Genomic DNA, 20,325 nt, shown 5'->3' with positions numbered 1-20,325 from the left:
GCTTACATTATTAATCGGGACTTACTCTTTTTTTCAGGAATCACTGTGTGTTGCAAAAGGGGGTGCAGTGGGTGTGCACATACTGTGAAACTGCTTCCTCTCCGCTCCAGGGGCCTTAAAGATCTCGTTTTCTGTAGATGGTAAAACCTATTTTCTTGGAGTGGTCCTAGCAGATAGGTGGTTGCTGGAGGTGATGTTGGGTGGCTGGAATGGAGGAGAAGGAGAGAAGCAGATAGGATGTTGGGTGGCTGGAATGGAGGAGAAGGAGAGAAGCAGATAGGATGTTGGGTGGCTGGAATGGAGGAGAAGGAGAGAGGGAGGTTGGATGTGGCACCCTATGAAAGGGAAACCCATCTCTGACTCGGATGTGAGGAACTCGTGTCATGAGTGAAATACGTTCTCTGTTAGCACAACTGCCAGACTCTCGAGTGCCTTTCTCATGCTCATTAACACTGGACTTTAAGAACCCGATAAGAATGCAATATAAAATCAAAGAGCCCCTAAAGACTGCGAGATTATATTTAATACTCTCCTATCACCAGTCCCCGAGTGCTTGGCAAGAGAAATGGTGACATTTACTAATCAGTCCCCTCTCCTATTTGTCTTGGCTGAAAGTCTCAAGTCCTCAGCTTATTGAAGTTATTACAAATGCTCTCCATTAGATTCTGTTTAACTTCCTGGTGTTTGCAGTTGAACTTGATCCCAATGTCACGGAGGAGCTTTGTCTTTAAGAAGTGATACAGAAGTCGTGATACCAAGTATGTAAATTGTGTGTTTATTTTCTTCCTCGCAATCTTTGTTCTTAAACACATTCTTCACGTTTGACATTCCTTCTTCTCACCATTACCTGCCCCTGAGGTTTTCCTGCCCCTGTCTGGATGCACAGAAGTTTGGTTTGTGTGAGAAGGTGGTGCTATTTCTTGCTAAAAGATGACTTGGGATGTTCCTTTCTCTTGAATGCCCTTTGGAATAACCTGATTCACCCCCATAAACTGCGTTTTTTTCTCCTGAAAGTTGGCAAACAGGACCAATTCCTGAGAAAAGCCACACAGGACTTAAGGCATGAGCAAGTGCCGAGGTGTCCCCTCATTACCAGAAATTTTGGGCCATGGATCCCTCCTATTTTTGAACGTTTTCCCTGCAGCACTGCACCACCTTTCTGCTCAGACTTTCAACTGCAAAATAGATGGTTATAAAATGGTCTGTGGAGCGCATACCACGGCTCTGCAGACTGCTGCTGGTCCACAAACCACAGTTTGGCTGCTCTACAGTGTTCCCAATTGTGCTGGGGTTGCCCTTAGCAGTGAATGGTTGGTTTATTCTTTATACTCTTTTCAGCCCTTGGCTTGTTTCTTGCCAGTCAGAGTCGTGCTGTTCATCCTCCTTCACTCACTGGCCAGGAAAGGAAATTCTTCCTCTCAGACAAGAGCTTTCCTCCCTTTCCTCTTGATTCCAGGCACATTCATTTCAAATTCCCAAGACAGTATATTGAAAATTTCCTCAACTTAATAGGGCTTCACAAATTTACTTGCTACAGAAAATGTAAAATTTCAGTAAACTGTTGGCCAGAAAGTGCTATAAAATCCCTGTATTTTAAAAATGCAGCTAATAGAAAAATATTCTGAAGTGCTGAAATAGTTTTCTGTGGGTTCCTTCTCCTCCTGGCTCTACATCGTCTCTGTGACTTGGCCAGGGTAGGTTTTTAGCTGATGTGATTTAAAGGACTGATCCCGCTCCTGAATGCCATGTCGTCCCAAACCCTTGTCCCTTCAAGGTGTGGTACCCACAGAGTTAATCTTGTGTCCCCAAATAGCGTTATAGTGCTTTTTAATCAGCTCCATTGGCCTACATCAGCACTGATAATTCCTGGCCTTTTCCATAGCTCCATCTTGGGGGGTCTTGGGATGCTGGTGTTTTAAGGACATTCCTGGGCAAGGCTTTCCTGGCTGAGGGATGTTATATTTATAAAGACAAAAGCAACAAGTACCCAAAACGGGCATTAATCATTAAGATGTTTAAGGAACTTCAGGAGGCTCAGATGAAGAGTGTCTCTTTGTGGAAGGTAAAAACAGATATCCGGATACAGGTGAAAACGTTTGCACAGAAAGCATCTGGATTAAAATTAACATTAAAACAGCTCATTCCCTGCCAATGCTGGAATGACATCAGGACCTGGATTAACACCCTGAATGCTTTTTGCACGAGCTGTTGTGGCTCATGAGGCACGTCCACAGGACATTCATGCAGAGAAGGGAACTGGTGGTTCCATTTGTGTTTCAGGACTTGGTATCTTCGGTGACAATAGATCAGTTTATTAATTAATCCAGTTTATTCAGTCGGGAGGCTCCATAGACTGTTATTGAGGGCAGAAGGTTGAGAGTTTTGCCACTGATTTACCATGGAACTTCGGCAACTCCGTCTTCGGACCCCAATTTATAGGCTTTTCAACTAGATAGTTTTCTTCCACAGGGAGTTCAGAGCTTACAAAATTTACCGTTTGATTTTTTTATGTTTATGTAAAATAAGTTCAACAGATTTTGTATTGGTTCTGCATGCTGGTTTGAAATTATCCAGGGTGGTGTTTGTATTTGGGTACTGATGTGTCTGAAGTTTGTGATGGAAGGAGCCGCTGCGATGAGCGGTGAGTTTTCGATAACCTGGGTATAAGCTGTAGGAGACTTTTCTATATAATGCCAAAGTCCCTGGAAGAACTAGAGAAGCAACAGCTGCTGTGACAGGTGTTGTATTTTGCACAAATCAGCTTTTTTGGTTTCACTTCAAAATTAGGGAATTGTTAATAAACAAACCAACCCTTTCCTGCTTGGCCGTTTGCCGTGTCCCGAGCTGTTGGTGGCAGAATCGATCGGCTCCTCCTGCCCAGCACCCGCAGTTGTCGGTAGAATCATGGAATCATGGAATTGTCAGAGTTGGAAGGGACCTTCTAGAGATCATCCAGTCCAACTCCCCTGCCAAAGCAGGGTTGCCCAGAGCACATCACTCAGGAGCATCCAGGCGGGGCTTGAAGATCTCCAGAGAAGGGGACTCCACACCCTCCCTGGGCAGCCTCTGCCAGGGCTCTGCCACCCTCACCCCAAAGAAGTTCTTCCTCAGATTGGAGTGGAACTAAACATGTTCCAGCTTGTGCCCATTGCTCTTTTTCACTGGGAACCACTGAAAAGAGTCTGGCTCCATCGTCCCTCAACCCACCCTTTAGACACTTGTCAGCATTAATGAGGTCTCCCCTCAGCCTTCTCTTCTCCAGGCTGAAGACTCCCAGCTCTCTCAGTCTTTCCTCATCAGGGAGATGCTCCAATCCCTTCATCATCTTTGTTGCCCTTCACTGGACTCTCTCCAGCAGTTCCCTGTCCCTCTTGAACTGGGGAGCCCAGCACTGGATGCAGGATTCCAGTTGTGGCCTCCCCAGTGCAGAGCAGAGGGGGAGAATGACCTCCCTCCACCTCCTGGCCACACTCTTCCCTACGCAGCCCAGAATGAGGAACAGCTTTGTACGTCTCAGGCAAATAGGAACGATGAAAAATACTTTGCGAGAGCAGAGGGGAAGAATGACCTCCCTCCACCTCCTGGCCACACTCTTCTGTAGGCAGCCCAGAATGAGGAATGGCTTTGCAAATCTCAGGCGAATAGGAACGATGAAAAATACTTTGCATGCTTTTTTGTTTTGTTTTGTTTTTGTGAAATTGCCCTTGGGCAGCAGGGAGTGAGGATGTTGTTGAGATATGTGCTGAGGCCAGACAGAGACAGACATAAAGTTATGTGGAGTCTCTGTACACGTCCGAGCTGGGGGAGCCAACTCATGCTGACAGCCAGGTGAAGAGATTCATTTTTTCATACCCCCCTCCCATTTCCCACCTCTCACCCCTGAGGGAACTGTGGCAAGGGGGGTGTTTGAGCACCCTCAGTTCTCCGATGGAGACCAAGGAGTGGGGCATCTGGGGGTGGGCATGTGCCAGGGGAGTTGTGACCCCCTGCTCTGGAGGGCTGTACCCCGCAAGGTGCTTGGTGTTCCTGGCCTCCCTCCAGAAAAGCACTTACGTCTGGAGCAATTCTGTTTCTATTTATTTCACTGATACCACTCGCTTAAATACCTGACTGGATCGGGGCCAGCACCCTCAGGACTTCGCAGGGTAAAACTTTAAAAGGAGTAATTAATGGAAATTATGAAGAACAAGATTTGAAGCTTAGTAACAGTGTTGTCCTGTTGGAATCACAGAATTATAGTATGGTTTGGGTTGGAAGGAACTTTCAAAGATCATCAAGTTCCAACCCCCTGCCCTGGGCAGGGACACCTCCCACCAGCCCAGGTTGCTCCAAGCCCCCTCCAACCTGGCCTTGAACCCCTCCAGGGATGGGGCAGCCACAGCTTCCCCCCCCTCGTCCTGCTGGGGGGAATGTTTCTTGGTAGCAGGGCTGAGAAGTAATTTTTTAAAGCCCGTGAGGAACTGGCTGGAAGGAGACACTTGCTTTGCCTGTGAATTGTTGGCGTGTGCCCCCATCACGCCGCCAGCGCAGGCATCACGTCTTCGTCACGCGGGGAAACTTACCCATTAACAACAGCAAATTAGGCACAGTGGGGACAGAGCCTGTGGTTTCATCTGGAGTATTAATGTCAACTTGTGCGCAAGTAAGACTCAGAGGACCTCAGCTAATTTAAGGCAAAATAAGTGTTTTCAAGGTGGTTTGTTTTTTTTTTTTTTTTTTTGTATGATGCGGCTGCATGGTATTCCCCGAAGAAGAAGGAGGTTCAGATGGTGTGGGTGACACAGATGGGCTTCCAGAGCTGGAGGTGATGTCCCCATCGTGGTGCCAGGGCTGGGCAGTGCTAGGGGCTCTCCAGAGCTCGGGAAGTGCCAGCTTCCAGGGCAGGCCCCCGGGCACTGCTGGAAACATGGAATTGCCGCTTGGCTTTGAGTCTCACCAACTTCAATAGCGATGTAGTGAGGTCCTCCTAAAGAATTAGGTGATAATGCGGAATAAGTTATTGAAAAAAGTGCTGTTCTCTGCATACTGACCTCTGTGGAATTAATTATTGGGCATTCTCTTCTATTTCCAACTTGGAGCAGACATGGAAATACTTCTTAAAAACCCAGGTTCACAGCGATAGAGCAGGGGCAGGTTCTAGTCTGTCATCTCCGCCTTTGCTGAATACATCAAGCCATGCTATTTGAGTTTTGGGTTGGTTTTTTTAGTTGTTTTTTTTTTTTTTAAATGACAGTTTATCTGAGCCCACGGAATGAATGGATAACGTTACTATTTACATAAGCTCATTGTGATCTGTCTCGGTAATGTAATCAAATTAGGGTTAACTGCAGCTGGAGAATGCCAGCTTGTAAACTGTTTTTCAAAAAGAATCACATGGTGTTACTTGACATGTTTAGTATACATTCAGGGGGCTTTGCAAAAATTATAGCACATCCCTAACTGCTGTAACCGAGTCGGGGGTTCTGTTGCCACCAGTTTGTTGGATCTGGGAAAGGAAATGCAGCAAAACTCCTCAACGGTCGGAGGAGATACACCTCCAACCACCTTCCTCAGACACAGCCTCTTCTGAGGCGGCTGCTGCTGACACGTTGTCTTTCTTTGGGCTAAAATCAACATATCAGTTGATAGAAGGAGCATATGGTGTAAATTTTGAGTACATTTAAGAACATCTGTGTTAACTGCAAAAGCGCAGCCCACTGTAGACGTCAAGCACTATATTTAGTCTTATGGCATTCGCATCAGATGAAGTCCAGCCTGAGCTAAAATTACCCAATGAGTAGATTTTCAAAGTATCTTTTGTTATTCTTATTAATAAACATCGCATCTGGTACTCACTTTCCCCCTTTCTCATTTAATTAGGAGGTACTATTTACAGCACAGAGCTGCTGTCAGCAAGTTCTCCCGTGGTTGCAGGGAGCCATCTCCTTGCCCCTCAGAGCCCTCAGACACTTTTCATTCCAAGCTGGAAATGCAGAAGAAGGATTTTGAAATTTTGAAGGTTTTGGCAGGCTCTGTCGGAGCCCGGGCACTGCTTTGGCAGCCGGAGGGGTTGGGTGCCATCCCCTGTCCCTGCACACGCACGGGACCCACCACATCCCTCCTGGGACCAAACCAGCTTGAGACCAAACTCTCAGCCTGTTCTACTCACGTGGACCAAGAGGAAATTTAGACACATTCAAATTATGGGCCATAAAAGTCTGTGGCAGAACTTAGTCCCACAATGTTGTGTTTTGGACATATTTATCTGTCTTTTTAATAGTCCAGTGTAAAGGAAAGATGGAAAATATTATCTAAAAAGAGCTCCTGATCTCCCACTACTGCTAAAATACCTTTTCTGACACGTAAGTGTTGTGATAGTTTGAGTGTGGAGATGATTCCGTCGAAACTAAAATTCTTCACAAACTGGGATCTGTTTCTCCCCAAGTTCTGTAATAGAAGGAAACTGAAAAAATATTTCACCTTGTCAAAAACCAGCCATTTTAAAATATTCTGAATGAATGGTTAAACTGATGCTTTTCTGTAGAAGTACCATTTTTGAATACGTATGAAATACTTTTTACAGAAATTCTGTTCTCTAAGAATTTTGAAATTTGGGATCTGCTAGGAACTGAAGGGGGAAAAAAACCTAAAAATACGGTTTGAGAAACAGAACTTGCCCCTTGAGCGCAGATCTGTCCAAACCAACAAAAGGAAGCTTGTGTTGGCATCCGGATTCAGACTCAGGAATTCCTGACTCTTAAGCCTGTTTATACAGGACTATACCACAGCCCAATTTGCACTTCATTTTAATTTTTTTTTCCCCCTCTACGTTTATGGTCCTGTTGAACGGGTGGATTATGCACTCTGAATGCACATACTTAACCAATTGTATTTTAAGGGTTTTTTTGCATATAATAATTACAGTTAAGTGTCTTCATTTGGAAGCAGCGGTGTTCCATGAAGGCTTTTAAGTCGTTTAGCACAGGCGTATTTATATTACAGCTCTGAAAGTTTCATGGCCAAAATTCTCAAAAGGCTTTTGAGGGTGGCTGGTTCCCAGTGAAGGCAACGGGAGCCACAAGTGCTCTGAGCTCAAGAACGGCCAGTGATTCAGGCTCCTCAGTCTGGAGAAGAGAAGACTGAGGGGGGATCTGATCAACGCCTATAAATACTTCAAGGGTGGGTGTCAGGAGGATGGGGCCAGTCTTGTTTCAGTGGTGCCCAGGGACAGGACAAGAGGAAATGGGCACAAACTTGGCCATAAGAAGTTCCACCTAAACATGAGGAGGAACTTCTTCCCTTTGAGGGTGGCAGAGCCCTGGAAGAGGCTGCCCAGGGAGGTGGTGGAGTCTCCTTCTCTGGAGACATTCAAACCCCACCTGGACACGTTCCTGTGGGACCTGCTCTGGGTGGCCCTGCTCTGGCAGGGGGTTGGAGGAGATGATCTCCAGAGGTCCCTTCCAACCCCATGGGATTCTATGGTTCTGTGATCTGCTAGAGCTGTTGTAAAATACAGAATGGTGTAGGGTTCTTGCTATTTAAGACAGGAGACGTTGTTGTTATGGCTGAGCTTGGAGATATTTACCAACATTCCTGAAGTTTGTAAATCAGTCCATCTCTGGGCACAGTCAAAGGGGGTCCAAGAACTTTGTGCCAAATCCTCAGCTGCAGAAAAACAACTTCCTTGATTTTGTCAGAATCAAGTCAACTTAGCCAAGAGAAGACTTGGCCCGTGCTCATTTTACCTTTGGTTTCCTTGCATTTTGATCTCTGTTACTTGGAGCTTTTTTCCTGCTCTCCTCTGGTAGCCAAAATACATTGCCTGGGCCCAGAAGTCTTGAGTACCTTGACCCAACCTGGCACTTGAGTATGTGTTTAACCTCAGGTGTCCAAGATCCCCACTCATCTCACTGAAGCTGCTTCAATGTGGCTGCTCCAGTGAGTCTTGTGTAGAGTGTGTTTGTCCTGGTGGGGCTGCCCAGTCTGAGAGAAGGTTTAGGTACTTGACCTCCCCAAATGCCTGTTGACGTAGACCTAATTGGAGGTGGAAAACAGCAGCATTTTAATGACTTGTGTCACCACACTGCTGTTGGAGGAGCAATTAAAGAGCTTCCTGGGTGGCTGTGAGAAGCGCTGGGGCACCAAAGCATCCTGGCCCCACCATCAGTCCCTGCCCTTGGGATGGGGCTACTGGTTTGAAGTTCTTAGCTCAGCACCTGGCTACAGGAGGCTAGAACATCCGTCTTTGTGAGGTGGAAGATGCCTCCAGCATCACAGAAGGATGCTTGGAGTGCAGTTGTCACCAGGGCTGTCTCTGTCCCCCTCCCTGGTGGGGCACTGGCCACTGGCTTGGGTCACCCACTCCAGAAGCACTCGCTTTTGGACACCCCACAGGTCCATCCCTTTAGTGCCCAAACTCTATAGCATCTGCCATTTGGGAAAGAAATGCATGTTTTCATCAGCCAAATCTAAAGAAATCATTTATAGAAGCTACAGAAAACCTTAACTTGTGGGAGAATATCATGGTAGTTCTGATATAAACCTTCCATCTGACTTCCAAAATGTCTGTGTCGCTCTGTTGCAGTTGAGTGTTGGCCTCTAAGTACAATAATAATGATAATAATAATAATTATTATTTTATAATATTCTTAGTTGCAATCCAACTTATTTTTTTTTTCTATTTTGTTTGTTCATAGCAAATACTGACTGATCCCGAGGCGGCCTCCCAAGAGGGCAATATAAAAAAGGTAGGATATGGATTAATTTTATGCAAGTTGTTTTTCTGTCTGGCTTTGAAATACACTGAGACACTTTTTCCTCTACTTACTTCTGAACAAAGGTGTGTATCGGAATAGCGTCGTAGAGGTTTTCCAATATTAGCTGTTGCTTTTTTGGATTAAGCATTGTGGTTCTGTTGGCATATTTTTCCGTCTTTTTGTGATTCCAGTATTTATGAAAAAGAAAACAACAGTTTGAAGTGTTCCTTGATTCAGCTGCAATACGAACAGCTACCAGTCCAAATCCAAAAACCTCATTTACCTCTTTTCCAGTAAAAGAAAATGTTGGGCCTTTGTTAGAAGTGCTAAATTTTTAGAGGTCACTTCACCATGTAAATGTGGCTTATGTGAAGTCCAAGGGAAAAGGAAGAGATCTATGAAAGGATAAAATTTAACTGGTATGATGCATTACTGGTGCTTTTCATCACATCGCGATGCTTAAACTATAATACTGACCAGAGAAAAATGTGTTCCAAATACAGCCCAGCTGTATAAATGTCTTCATAGTCGCTGTGAGGCAGCCTCAACACTACATATTTCAGTAGCCAGTCTGCTATTTGGGTTGGGGTTATTCTCAGTAGCACTAAAATGACATTCTTTCCGTGGCCGTCTTTTGGTTAACGGCTTTGCTAAAGTAAAGTGTGAGAAGCCACATGTGATTATACCCTCTCGAGATGGCTAGAGGTAGCGCGTCCCTGTTGAAATAATGAGCTGGCTGTAATTCTTTTCATATGCAATTGTCTTCTAATGGGTATTCACAGTCCTATTCATAAAATACCAGTTTTTTTTCAAAGTGGAACATATTTGGAATCGGAACTTGCAACAACTGCCATTTTTACTCAGCCGTTTAAACCAGCTTCAGTGCTATTTCTTAACTCCGAAAGCTAAAAGGAAACACTTGTTCCACTCTGCCAAACAAAGTGAAATATAATACTGGGCAGGCTCCAAAGTTAGTTTGGGAAAAGATACTTAGACACGCGTCCCGTATGGACCATTCTAGTCTTACCACGTCAAGCAAAATAAGCTTTTATTTTAGAAAGCCGGGCTACCGATACGGGATGTCCTTTGACCATCCAATGACCTTGCAGAGGACCTATGGCAATTCTGCTGAACTTTTTACCTTGTTCATCTCCATAACTCATTTGGGGTTTGTCTCTGCCTCTGTGGGATCCTTTTGTCTGAAAGGACATGGTGACAAGGTGGCAGGTTCTTATTATCACAACGCACTTCTCACAAGGATGGGGGAAATTCTCCATGGCTCGGGACTGCTCAGCTATTTCTTTCTCAGTCTTTAATTAGAATATCACAATGAAATTCTACATCCCGACCCCACAGAATCTGTGTTAGCCTGAAGAGAGCAGGCTTTGTAAAAACAAGGGTAGAAGGAAATGCTGGACTGGTAGCTTTAATGTTCAATGCATGGGTTTGTATTTAAACTTCAGTACTTTTATTTCAAAGCAGAATGTTGCAAAAGCCACGGGTCTTTGAAAAAAATACTGCATCCTTAAGTATTTTCCTGTACGGCAGGTATAAAACTGGACAATTACGATATTTGACAAGGGGGGAAGGACCCGCCTTCCACTTCTGTCTTTTAAATGCATTGTGGAGAAGCACTAGTGGGAGTTTATGAGGTGATAAATTTATTGAAGGATGGGCAGTAGGGTTTTACAGCTGGGGTAAAGGAGGTCAAAGCAGTAAGGTAAAGAGTTCAAGTCTAAACTTTATGGCTTGTGAAAAGACTACTGCTAGACAGCTTTTCAGTCAGAAGAAAATGAAAAATAAAGGATGAAAAATAATTCTGCACAATTTTTGTAGTATTTTAAAATTGTTTGTAAGTAGTACTCTAGCATTTTGCTCCAGTGGTACAAAAACCCTCTTGGGAGAAGATTTCCTTTTCCAGCCTCTCTAAATCATTCAGTTGTCATATCCCTGAAGACACAATAGTTGAGATTTGACTTCAATTTATTCCTGTTCCTTCAGAGATGAGTTGGTGGTGAGAAGGTGACTGAAGACAAGTGTAAGGGCAGTGGGTGGGCTCATTTAAACTGGGAGAGAGGGAAGTCGCACCCTAACAGAGGGACCATCGTTTCCAGAGGCTCCTTTGACTGACTGTTGTGTCACAGGTTCAGAACTGGGTGGTAACAAGGACTAGAAGGAGGAAAAAAAAATAAATGTCTCTAGAATGCAGAGAAAACCTGTAAAAATAGTAAAAGCAAAAAATAGAGCAGGGAAGGGAAGCGTGGTATCGGTGAGGGGTATGGAGAGATGCACAGGAAGCAATCCCTGCTCTAAAAATTGACTCCAGTATTATTTCTGCTGTTAAGCTGCCAGAAAAGAAAAATAAAAATCAGCTTGATAATGTAACTTCTGATAGACTAAAAGGCAGTGAAAAGTCTGAAGACACAGCACAGCAGACACTATTAATATATATTAATATATTACACTATTGTATAATAAAGCAGGTCCTTTTTTGGCTTGGAGCAAAGTAAGAAGTGTTTTCCCACTGTGTCCAGTATTATTCAGTTTGTGTTACTGTTATTTCTGCTGGGAGCACTAACACCAGGGACCTGATTTGTTTGGTAGTGGTCATCTTCCAAAAATTAAGATTTCTAGCAATGTTATTAAAGGCTCTAGATCCTGGATCATTTTTCTGTATCTGGAAACGCGCTGTGCCCCAGACTAGAGTCCTACCAAATTTTCCTTTTATCTGCTTTGCTTGCTGGACTTTAGTTTAACTTGCACAAATACACATCAGCTCCTCATCCTGTTTGTTTAATTTTATGTAATCGATTGTGAAAGTAACGCTAAAGTAGGAGATGAACATTTTTTAGTGAACTGAATGCACGCATTCAGAGATGGGCACAAATACGTAAGTTATACCTGTGGGCACATTGTCCCATATTCCCAAACATCTGTTTTTTCCAAGCCACCTTCCTGCAGCCCGTTTATTTTCCTTAGAGAGCAGCTCACGTGCTCTATCGCTCTGCATTTTCTGAGCTTCCCCACTGCACTCAAATGCGTTGGAAAAATCGGCTTGTTATCGTTATCTTCATTGTCATTTTGGTTTAACTTTGAGAGGGAGATGAAGGATTGAGACTTCCTCCGGCAGGAAGCGGGGCCAGTGTCCATTACAAGACACCTTTTTTTTTTCCACGGAGCGATGCCAGGTGTATTTATCTCTCCTCTAAAAGTGACTTTGGAGGATGGTTTGGGGCTGGCGTTGAAGGAGGCTCAGTGTGTGCGCAGCTCCCGGCCAACCTCCTCTGGAGGGGCTGTTTTTCTGACTGTGGTGACAAGAGACCTCGGGGACTTCTCTCTTCTGTAGACTCTCTATTTAGTTTCTGTTTACTTAGAGGGAATAGCCTGAGGGGCTACTGGAGAGAAAACATCTGTGGGAGATAATCTATAGAGTTATCTATCTATCACTCTTGTCGACCCTGTCTCCCCTGAGAGCAAGCTGAGAGACTTGTAATAAAAAGGCATCGCTGAAGAGGCTTTAGGGACAAATAAAGAGACATGTTAAGGGCCAGCTGAAAAAGGATAGAAGACATTATTAAAGCTCAATAGCCGTCTTATCAAAATCCAATAGGATAGGCATTTGGCAAAAGGCTTTAAATTTATTCTTTGACTTTCTGGAGAGCTTGAATTTATCCATTAACAAGAATGTACTACACAGGGAGCGGGAGATGCTATCGGCTTCAAAAGGGCTGGATTCAATCTGGGATTGTACAAAACAACAACAAAAACTGAGGACAAAACCAGTTTTCCCCCCTGCTTTGGCTGACTTCATACTTACATTGCGAAATACTAGAAGCTGGTAATATATAACGCTGGTGACACTATAAACTAAAAGTAATTTATTCAGTGTAGTAATTTATACTCTACATCCAAATCACAGATTTATGTTTTTTAAAGAAGGTGACTTTAGAAACTGCGTGAGATTAGAAAATCTTGACCTCTTGGAAAGCATCAAGTAGTAAAGAAGGAACCTAGGTAGATGGAAAGCTTTTATTCCTGAAACAAAAGTAAAAGCCAACTCCTGTTTTGTGGCTGCAGATACAAAGCGGGGCAGGGCCATAAATCTCTCAGGTTTATTATTATATACAAAATGCTACAGGTCACAGGAACCATCTGATACTTCAGAACCGCATTGTTCGCACAGGATGATTGATTGATAATTATGATAATTTGCAAAATGATTATTTGGGTATTATAACCATAGTTTGTCCCACCGGATCGCTGTGAAGACATTTTCTATATCACGGGCCGTCAGAAATGGCCTCTGGCAAGGAGGGCGATGGCAGGGTCTGGCCGGTCTCTCCCGGTGGGACCCGTGGGGCTGATGAATGATGACCCAGAGGAGTAAGAAATCAGACTTCAATAAGCAGTCAGGAAGGTAGTTAGAGAAGAGCAAGGGAACTGTTAACTGTCTTTTGTGGAGCAATTACTAGCAGGGCCATACAGCCCCGGGCCTCGCACGCTCCCTCAGAATATTCCATGTGTGCGGAGAGAGATTGACTCCGAGATTTCAACTCCAGCTCTTTAAAGTTCCTGGATTTGCAGCACTTGGCACAAAGTACATCTGCCTTTCTGCATTTAATATCCATTGCGATTAGATTTGGTATCTGTAACTGACAAAAGGTGTTCTAAAATTACAAGTAAAAATTTAAATATCCAAATTTCAGTGATAATTTTTATCTTTCAGTTCTGGGCGTTGAAGGATCAAACTCCCAATTTTAGTGCTTTTAAAACAGTCCTCTTGCTTACTGAGAATTTACGCTAGTAACCAGACTGAATAATTTTTAAAATATCACCTGCTTTTGCGTGCTTAAAATTAGCCTAAAAAAAAAGGGGAGGGTGTTGTTGTGAAAGGTGGCAGAGAGTGGGGAGCTGGGGGTGAACGGTGCTGCACAAACCCTGTGAGATCAGTGACCATGCCCAGTTATCATAGTTAAAGTCCTGCTTCAACACCATCACTGCCTTACAGTTACTGTTTAAGAAAGAGCTCTAATTTGCTTGCTTTATAGGTTGTATCTTTATGAAATAAAGGTATGTTTAGCTGCCACAAACAGAGGCAGCTTTGAGTTGATTTTTATAATCTTTTCTTGAATAGACTTGCGTCATTCCAATAAGCCCTGGACAAAAGAGTGGACAGTTGTCTGAGAGTCTTTTTTATAACATTTCTCTCTTTCCATTGTTAGAGAGCTGCTAATAAAAGAACCAGGAGTCCATTAATTCAGTGAATGAACATATAGTAAAGTCAGTTCCCTCTTGAGAACAATAATGTTGCGGTCAGCTTAGGTTTCCATGGAAACTAAGTACTTCTAAGAAGTTTGCATCCTTGATTTTGCTGAAATGAAGCATGTAAAGTAAAAAAAAAAAAAAAAAAAAGGTGTAAGGCTGGCACAGAAAAGTCGGCGAAGAAAGTGATGGTTAAATTATTTTGTAGGAATAACATGGTGCGTTTAATTTCTGTGATACAGATGTTTGGGGTTGATTGTATAGAGTGTGTGGATGAGAAATGATCCCGAAAAAGGCCTCTGGGGGATTTTGAACCTATAAATCAGGCCGAGTTAAGAAGAGCAGCAGTGGTTGGGTTTGCTCTTGCCATATCTCCAGTACATTCCAGTCCACTACAGCCACATGCACCACCACGAGATGGGAACAGCCAGCCTCAACCAGTAGTATCTGATGATTAGGGTGGTTAATGACAATTTGCCATGTTCTCTCTCGGCAAGTTAATGCAAAATATGGATGTGGTGTGACCCTTTTTGTAAATTGAGTTGGTTCTTTTCCTTCCGTCCAGTCTAGGTGAGTCCGTCCGTAAATCACTGCAGCCACCAGCGTAAAGCAGAGAGCGATGGTGCTGATTTGTTCTTTTAGCACTAATTCAGACCCTGCTGTCTGATTTCCCTGACTCGGTGAGTTGCTGGAGCTGAGAGGAAAGTGTCAGAGACATATTGCTGAGCTATTTATCCTCATCCCTCCCAATGACACGCATCTCCGTTGAACAATATCTCTTAAGATAAAGGTGTCCGTTTAACTTCAGGCACAGACAGTTCTGAGGGGTCACCTTGTCTTCTCATAACACATCTTGGCATAAACACACAGATGTCGTGGTGGCCTCCAGTTATTAACGAAACCAGCTTTGGTTTTGAGCAATGAGAAGGCAGGAGGCTGCTCCCTGGACAAACCAACCCCATCTCTCCCATCGGTGCGCGTCGGCTCGGCTGCATCCCTCTGTGGAAGTGTCAGGACTAAGAGGCAAGTCCAAATTGCTGCCTTATATGAGCCCTGGGCCTGAGCAGTGGGGAAAAAAAAGACAAAACCCACCACTAAGAGGCAAGTCCAAATTGCTGCCTTATTTGAGCCCTTATTTGAAAAAAAAGCCAAAATCCACTCCATTAGTAATTTATAAGAAGTGTCAGGGTCATATTTCGGCATCAGTGCAACCTCATCCCGTTAGGACAGAAATGGTAATTCATTAGCTAGCTGTCGAGGAATTAATTTTATTCCTTTTTTTTTGGGTAAGTGCTTCAAAATACCTGCTGTTCCGTGGCTGGGTGTTTCCAGAAGTGCCTGCTCAGCTCTCCCTCAGCCCCCCGTTATTTACCTGGGGAAATTATTTACCCCCATTATTTATCTGGGTCGAGTAACTGGTGATGCTAAAGATGTGTGCAAACATAAGATTTATAAACTTTTTTTGAACTTTTTTTTTTCTAAACCCAGATAGTGAGTGAGCTCCTTTGCTTTGGGTTTGTGAAAACGATCACAAGGAACAGTTCTAACACTTTTCTCCCGATCCTGCTTCTCTCGGTGTATATGTCATTTCAACGGTTCTTTGTTGAAAAAACATGGTCCTATCATATAGGAAACTAAAAATACTCCACCTATTCATTTGAATCAAGTTATGTTTTTAATTGTGTGCATGCCTTTGAGCGCATACTCTTTTTTAATATTTTTTTTCCCCCCCCCTGCTAACGAAATGAACTGCAAACTGAAAGAGTGGCATTTATGTACCCGCCTGTAAGGCGATTACCAGTGAAATAATATTCTGGATGATTAGGAGGTATTACAGCCTCTGCTCAGTTTAAAAATGCCAGAATGCCCCAGAGATCCCCATGAATCTGCTGCCAGCCGGCCCCTGTCAGAGCTGAAGGCAGCACTGTCTGGAGCCCAAAATCAACTTCAGGAAGGTCATGTGAAAGAAAATCCTCAGTCATCAGGAAGCCCTTGGCCCCGTGGCCTCTCTGACATTTTCTGACAAACCTTAAATCACCAGAGTAGACAAAACATCACAAATTTTGGAACGGGTAGCCTCTGGGATTTCAAAACTGTGTGTTAACTGGGAAGGTAACACACCCCCCCTGCGGCTCCTCCTGGGATGCGGGAGACGTTCCCGGGATGGGGGGGTTCTGGGGAACCATCCCTGGCACCACAGCCACGGGGGGAGCCGTGAGAAACCCCCCCCTCCCTGTGTGTTAGCACCCCTTATTTCCACGGGAGGGCATTTAAGGAGTTGTACACCCCTTATTTACATGTCCAGGGGGTGTACGTAGCGCCGTGGGGATGGATTGCGCCGAGGAGGACAGGTCTCTGTTCCAGGGGGAAGTTTGGAATGGGGATTTATTGTATATATTACATACATTAGAGAAGCCAGATGGTTCTATTAATGTAATCTGTGAGCTTGAGGTGTGTGCAGTATTGGGTTAATCACGTCGTGCAGCTATTAAAGGGAATATGTATCAGGTGGGAGGCCTATTAGAGCTCGCCAGCTAAAAAGAAAAGCCTGGACAATAACTGGGGAGGAAAGAAAAGTGTGGGGGGGGGGGGGGGGGGGTGGCTTGAGGTGGGATCCTAACAAATGAGGGCATACTGTGAGCAGTTACCAGAGAAACGCTCCCTTTTTTAGAATTAAAATCAGAGCTAGGGAAGAAAAGGGGGGGGGGGGGGGGAGTGGGGTGGCTTGAAGTTGGCTCCTAACACCTATGGTGCTGCTTTAAAAAGGGAAAAAAGGAAAGCCAAAAAGCAGGGAACTGGATGCCAGTGACCTATAATTAAATATATATATCATAGCAAAGCCAGAAAATGCTTTTGTTCTTTTTTTTTTCTTTATTTTTCTTCCATATGTTGCTGTAGGAATATATCAAGGGTTTACAAAGCAGTGAAGATAGCACTGTTGTCCCACGCACGTGCCAGGAGCACAGTGTAGTTTGGGGTTTTAGATTAGATGAGTTTTTTATGAGATGAAAAAAAATATCTGCTCTGAGTCAAACCCCAAATTTCTTTTTCATAGGGCAGTTTTGGGAGAAAAATAATTACTAGAAGTCAACTATTCAGTCATGCTCAGTGGTACCTTCTGTTGTTACCCATGGACATTTCAGCAGGCACTAGCAGCACTTCGTTAGCAAATTAAGTTAATTGCTCATTGCAGATACAGCGGTTGCACAAATGAGTGCCGGGTGCTAGAACCGGCAATAGAAAACCAGATGTATTTGAGGCTAGTGAGAAAATTTTGGCTCCACATCTTAATGATTGTCCTTATTTTATTTTATTTTTTTTTTACTCAATGTGGATGTTTCTTTTCACAACATCGTGAGTTTTCAAAACTTTATTTCGTTTTGAGCTGGGCCAAAAATACTTCACTTAAACCTAATTGAGTTATGCGTTCAGATTATTTCCTTCGGCTTCTGATAAATTTGAATATTTCTGTGAATTTCTGCGAATGCTTTGATTTAATCAAATTGTAACTCTTCAACGAAGTAGTTTTGGTTTGGGAAATGTACACCCACATTCTAATCTTAGCTGTAATTTATCCTACAAGAGCAGTGAGCCTTTATGTAGTATTTAAACTGATGGGGACTTGCCAAGTGTGGTGTCCAGAAGCCCCTGCCTTCAGGGACACAGGAGTGTGGGGGGGCTGGTTGTGTCCTTCCCAGGGAGGAGATAAAGCAGGAGCTGAGGAAATTGCAGTGTGTTTCTGTGCCAGCATCCTTCACTTTCGGACCTGCCCTGGGGTGGGTGGCAGTCGGTGCTGGCTGGGGCAGGAATTTCATCTGCCCTGGGCTGGCAGCTCCGGCTGGCAACCGGGATTGCCCAGTGGCCAGTGAAACAGGGCATGGAGTGACCTCCTGGTTTATGTTCAGCAGGTTCAAGTGTAAGATTCAAGGGACCTGGGGCCTCGGTCCTGCTCAGACCAGAATATCTGAGTATTCTTGCACGTGTGAGGGTGTAACAGAGGAATAACAAGAAGAGGGTACAAAGTCTGGAAAAAAACTCATGCTATTTATAATTACCTCAAAGTTGTTCAAGGTGACCTGTATGTTCTTTATTTGATTGCAACCTGGAGGTCAGATGTGTCTTTCATTTTTTCTTCTCCCCACAGCAGTTTCTAACGTAGTAGCTCATGACAGAATTCATAACCAGTAAGGAAGGAGGGTCTGGTGTGGGAGCCCACTGTGGGGCTGGGGGTACCCACTGGGCTCCCCAGGAACCCCCCCAAGCTCCCCCCCCCCAGCTTCACAAAACTTCACAGCCCTTTGCCTCTCAGTGATGCTCTGCAGTTTATCCTTCTCTGTCTCCTTGCCTTTGCCTTTTCCCTTTTGGCAGTAGCTTCTTCCTCACAGACACAGAACCCTCAAGATGAGATAATGGGGGGAAAAAAAAGCGTGAAACGCAAACATTATCCTTCCACCTTCAGTTATGACTCGAGTGATTTGCACTGAATTTCCATCTTTAGCTTGACGTTAAGTTTTGAAGATCCCCTGATTAAATTCCTGTGCCGAGAAAAATAAACACTCTCAGCGCTGCAGAGGGGGTTTGTGACAGTTTCTGGCAGTTGGGCAGCATTAGGGAGTTGAAATCTGGTTACTTTTCTATGAAATTTACAGTTTTACCTGTGCTATTTGACCAGCTGTTAATGCACACAGAAATGTTGCACAGAAAACTAAAAATTAAAAAAAACCCCAATAGTAGTAGTAGTAGGAGAAGTAGAGGAACCTAAATAAAGTGCTTACATCCTTAGTTGGCTACCCAAGTGATTGTTGGGGTTTTTTACTTTTTATTTTTTCCTTCTCTTATTTTAAAATACAATACACAGGTACAGAAAAGAAGTATAGAGAGCTGTGGAATGGGCTATAAACTAGTTTATAAAATTTAGAATAAGTTTCCCTCATGCTTCTATTAAGGCTTAATGTGTCCTATAAGTAACTGAAATTAAGAAATCTTCTGAGGTATCAAGGCATCCTACCTCCTGATCTTCATGAGTTGGCAGAGTGTTTTAGGGGTTTGTTGAGATGAATGAGAAGAGTGCAATTAGCTGGTGCGGAGCACTTCTCCAGATTGTTAATAATTACTGTAGAGATAGTAATGTGTATCTGCTCTGAGAACGTTTTAGACCCTGGTTGGTGCAGTAATTCCTTCTGTTCCAGAAGAATAAATCATGAGTCTTAGAGGAATTGTTTCTCTTAATTTCCACTGGAATTTCAGTCTCAAGCTTCAGTTTGTGTTACCCAGAAGGCAGCTCGTTCTCCCGTGTCTGCAGTCTGGGGGAAACTCTGGGAGTTTAGGTAAATGCTGTTGCATCAAGGTTGTCTTTACGATAGTGCTGAAGTGGTGTCATTCTTCTTTACTTAAGAGTTAAATTTAAAAATTAACCAAGAGGAATTTTCATTTTTCATATTTCCCCCTGAAAATACATATCGCATTATTATAAATAAAACCAGAAAAGTATTGATTCCATTGTTGGTTCACTTCCCTTAATATCTGGTTAACTTTTTTCCCCTCTCTGTAGTTCTGCCCGGGAGTAGCTCGGGGCGACCCGCTGAGTCACACTGGCCAATTCCAGCAGTCTCTTTCTCAGCTGCCGCTGCCTTGAAATGGAGATTAATAGTTTTCTTTGCCACGGGAATCTTAAAAAACGTGAATCCTGAAAGTCTTGTGGAAGGGGTTGAGGTGTGGTGAGGCTCAGGCTGCCGGGGAAATCTGTACACTGAGAAATACACTGTCGATCATTGGAGACGCTGGGCTCTGCTTCGGTCTGTCTGGAGTTAAAATGGTCATTATTCAGACATAATTCCTTTTCTCTTAGCTCAGATGCTTACTATGGGTGCTTATTTCTTTTCTACCTTATTTCCTGTTAGGAAGAGAGGTCTGGAGCAATCCCGTTGGGTTATTTTGCCCAATTTCCTACAACTGCAGTAAGGATGTACAATCTTTCCTAAGTAGGCTGTGCCCCTCCTTAAGTAAGATAATTTCTTTCAGACTTTTTGTTTTCGGATGACTAGAACACGTCTTCTGAGTTCCAATGTAAATTTTTTCCTGGCAGTTTATATTTGCTGGTCCTTTTGCCAATAAAAACTTCTAATGTGAATGGCATCCCACCTCCCAGCCCAGCTCTGCTGGTTCCTCTGCCCAGGTGGGCTGGCTGCAGGCAGCTCCGTGCCCCTGCGGAGCAACCCCCGGGGGCTGTACCCCCCCTTGGGGAAAACTGGGCATCCCTGGTGTGTGGAAACGTGAGGAGTGAAGGTCATTCTCCTTTTTCCAAGGCATTGCTATATCAGTAGATGTC

The 20,325-nt window shown here is 43.9% G+C and overlaps 1 protein-coding gene across 1 annotated transcript in view; it reads left to right on the top strand.

Annotated features, from left to right (window-relative positions):
* The window catches only part of PRDM16 (PR domain containing 16), a 408,246-nt gene that overhangs the window by 188,390 nt on the left and 199,531 nt on the right, over window positions 1–20,325 (top strand). The window contains exon 3 of the mRNA XM_014943939.1: window positions 8,676–8,726. Within this exon, the coding sequence (XP_014799425.1) occupies window positions 8,676–8,726 (51 nt within the window). The remainder of the gene's footprint in view (window positions 1–8,675; window positions 8,727–20,325) is intronic.

Source organism: Calidris pugnax, unplaced genomic scaffold (genome assembly GCF_001431845.1).
Source record: "Calidris pugnax isolate Ruff unplaced genomic scaffold, ASM143184v1 scaffold129, whole genome shotgun sequence".
NCBI classification, from domain to species: domain Eukaryota; kingdom Metazoa; phylum Chordata; class Aves; order Charadriiformes; family Scolopacidae; genus Calidris; species Calidris pugnax.
This window is presented reverse-complemented; position numbering and strand designations above follow the sequence as displayed.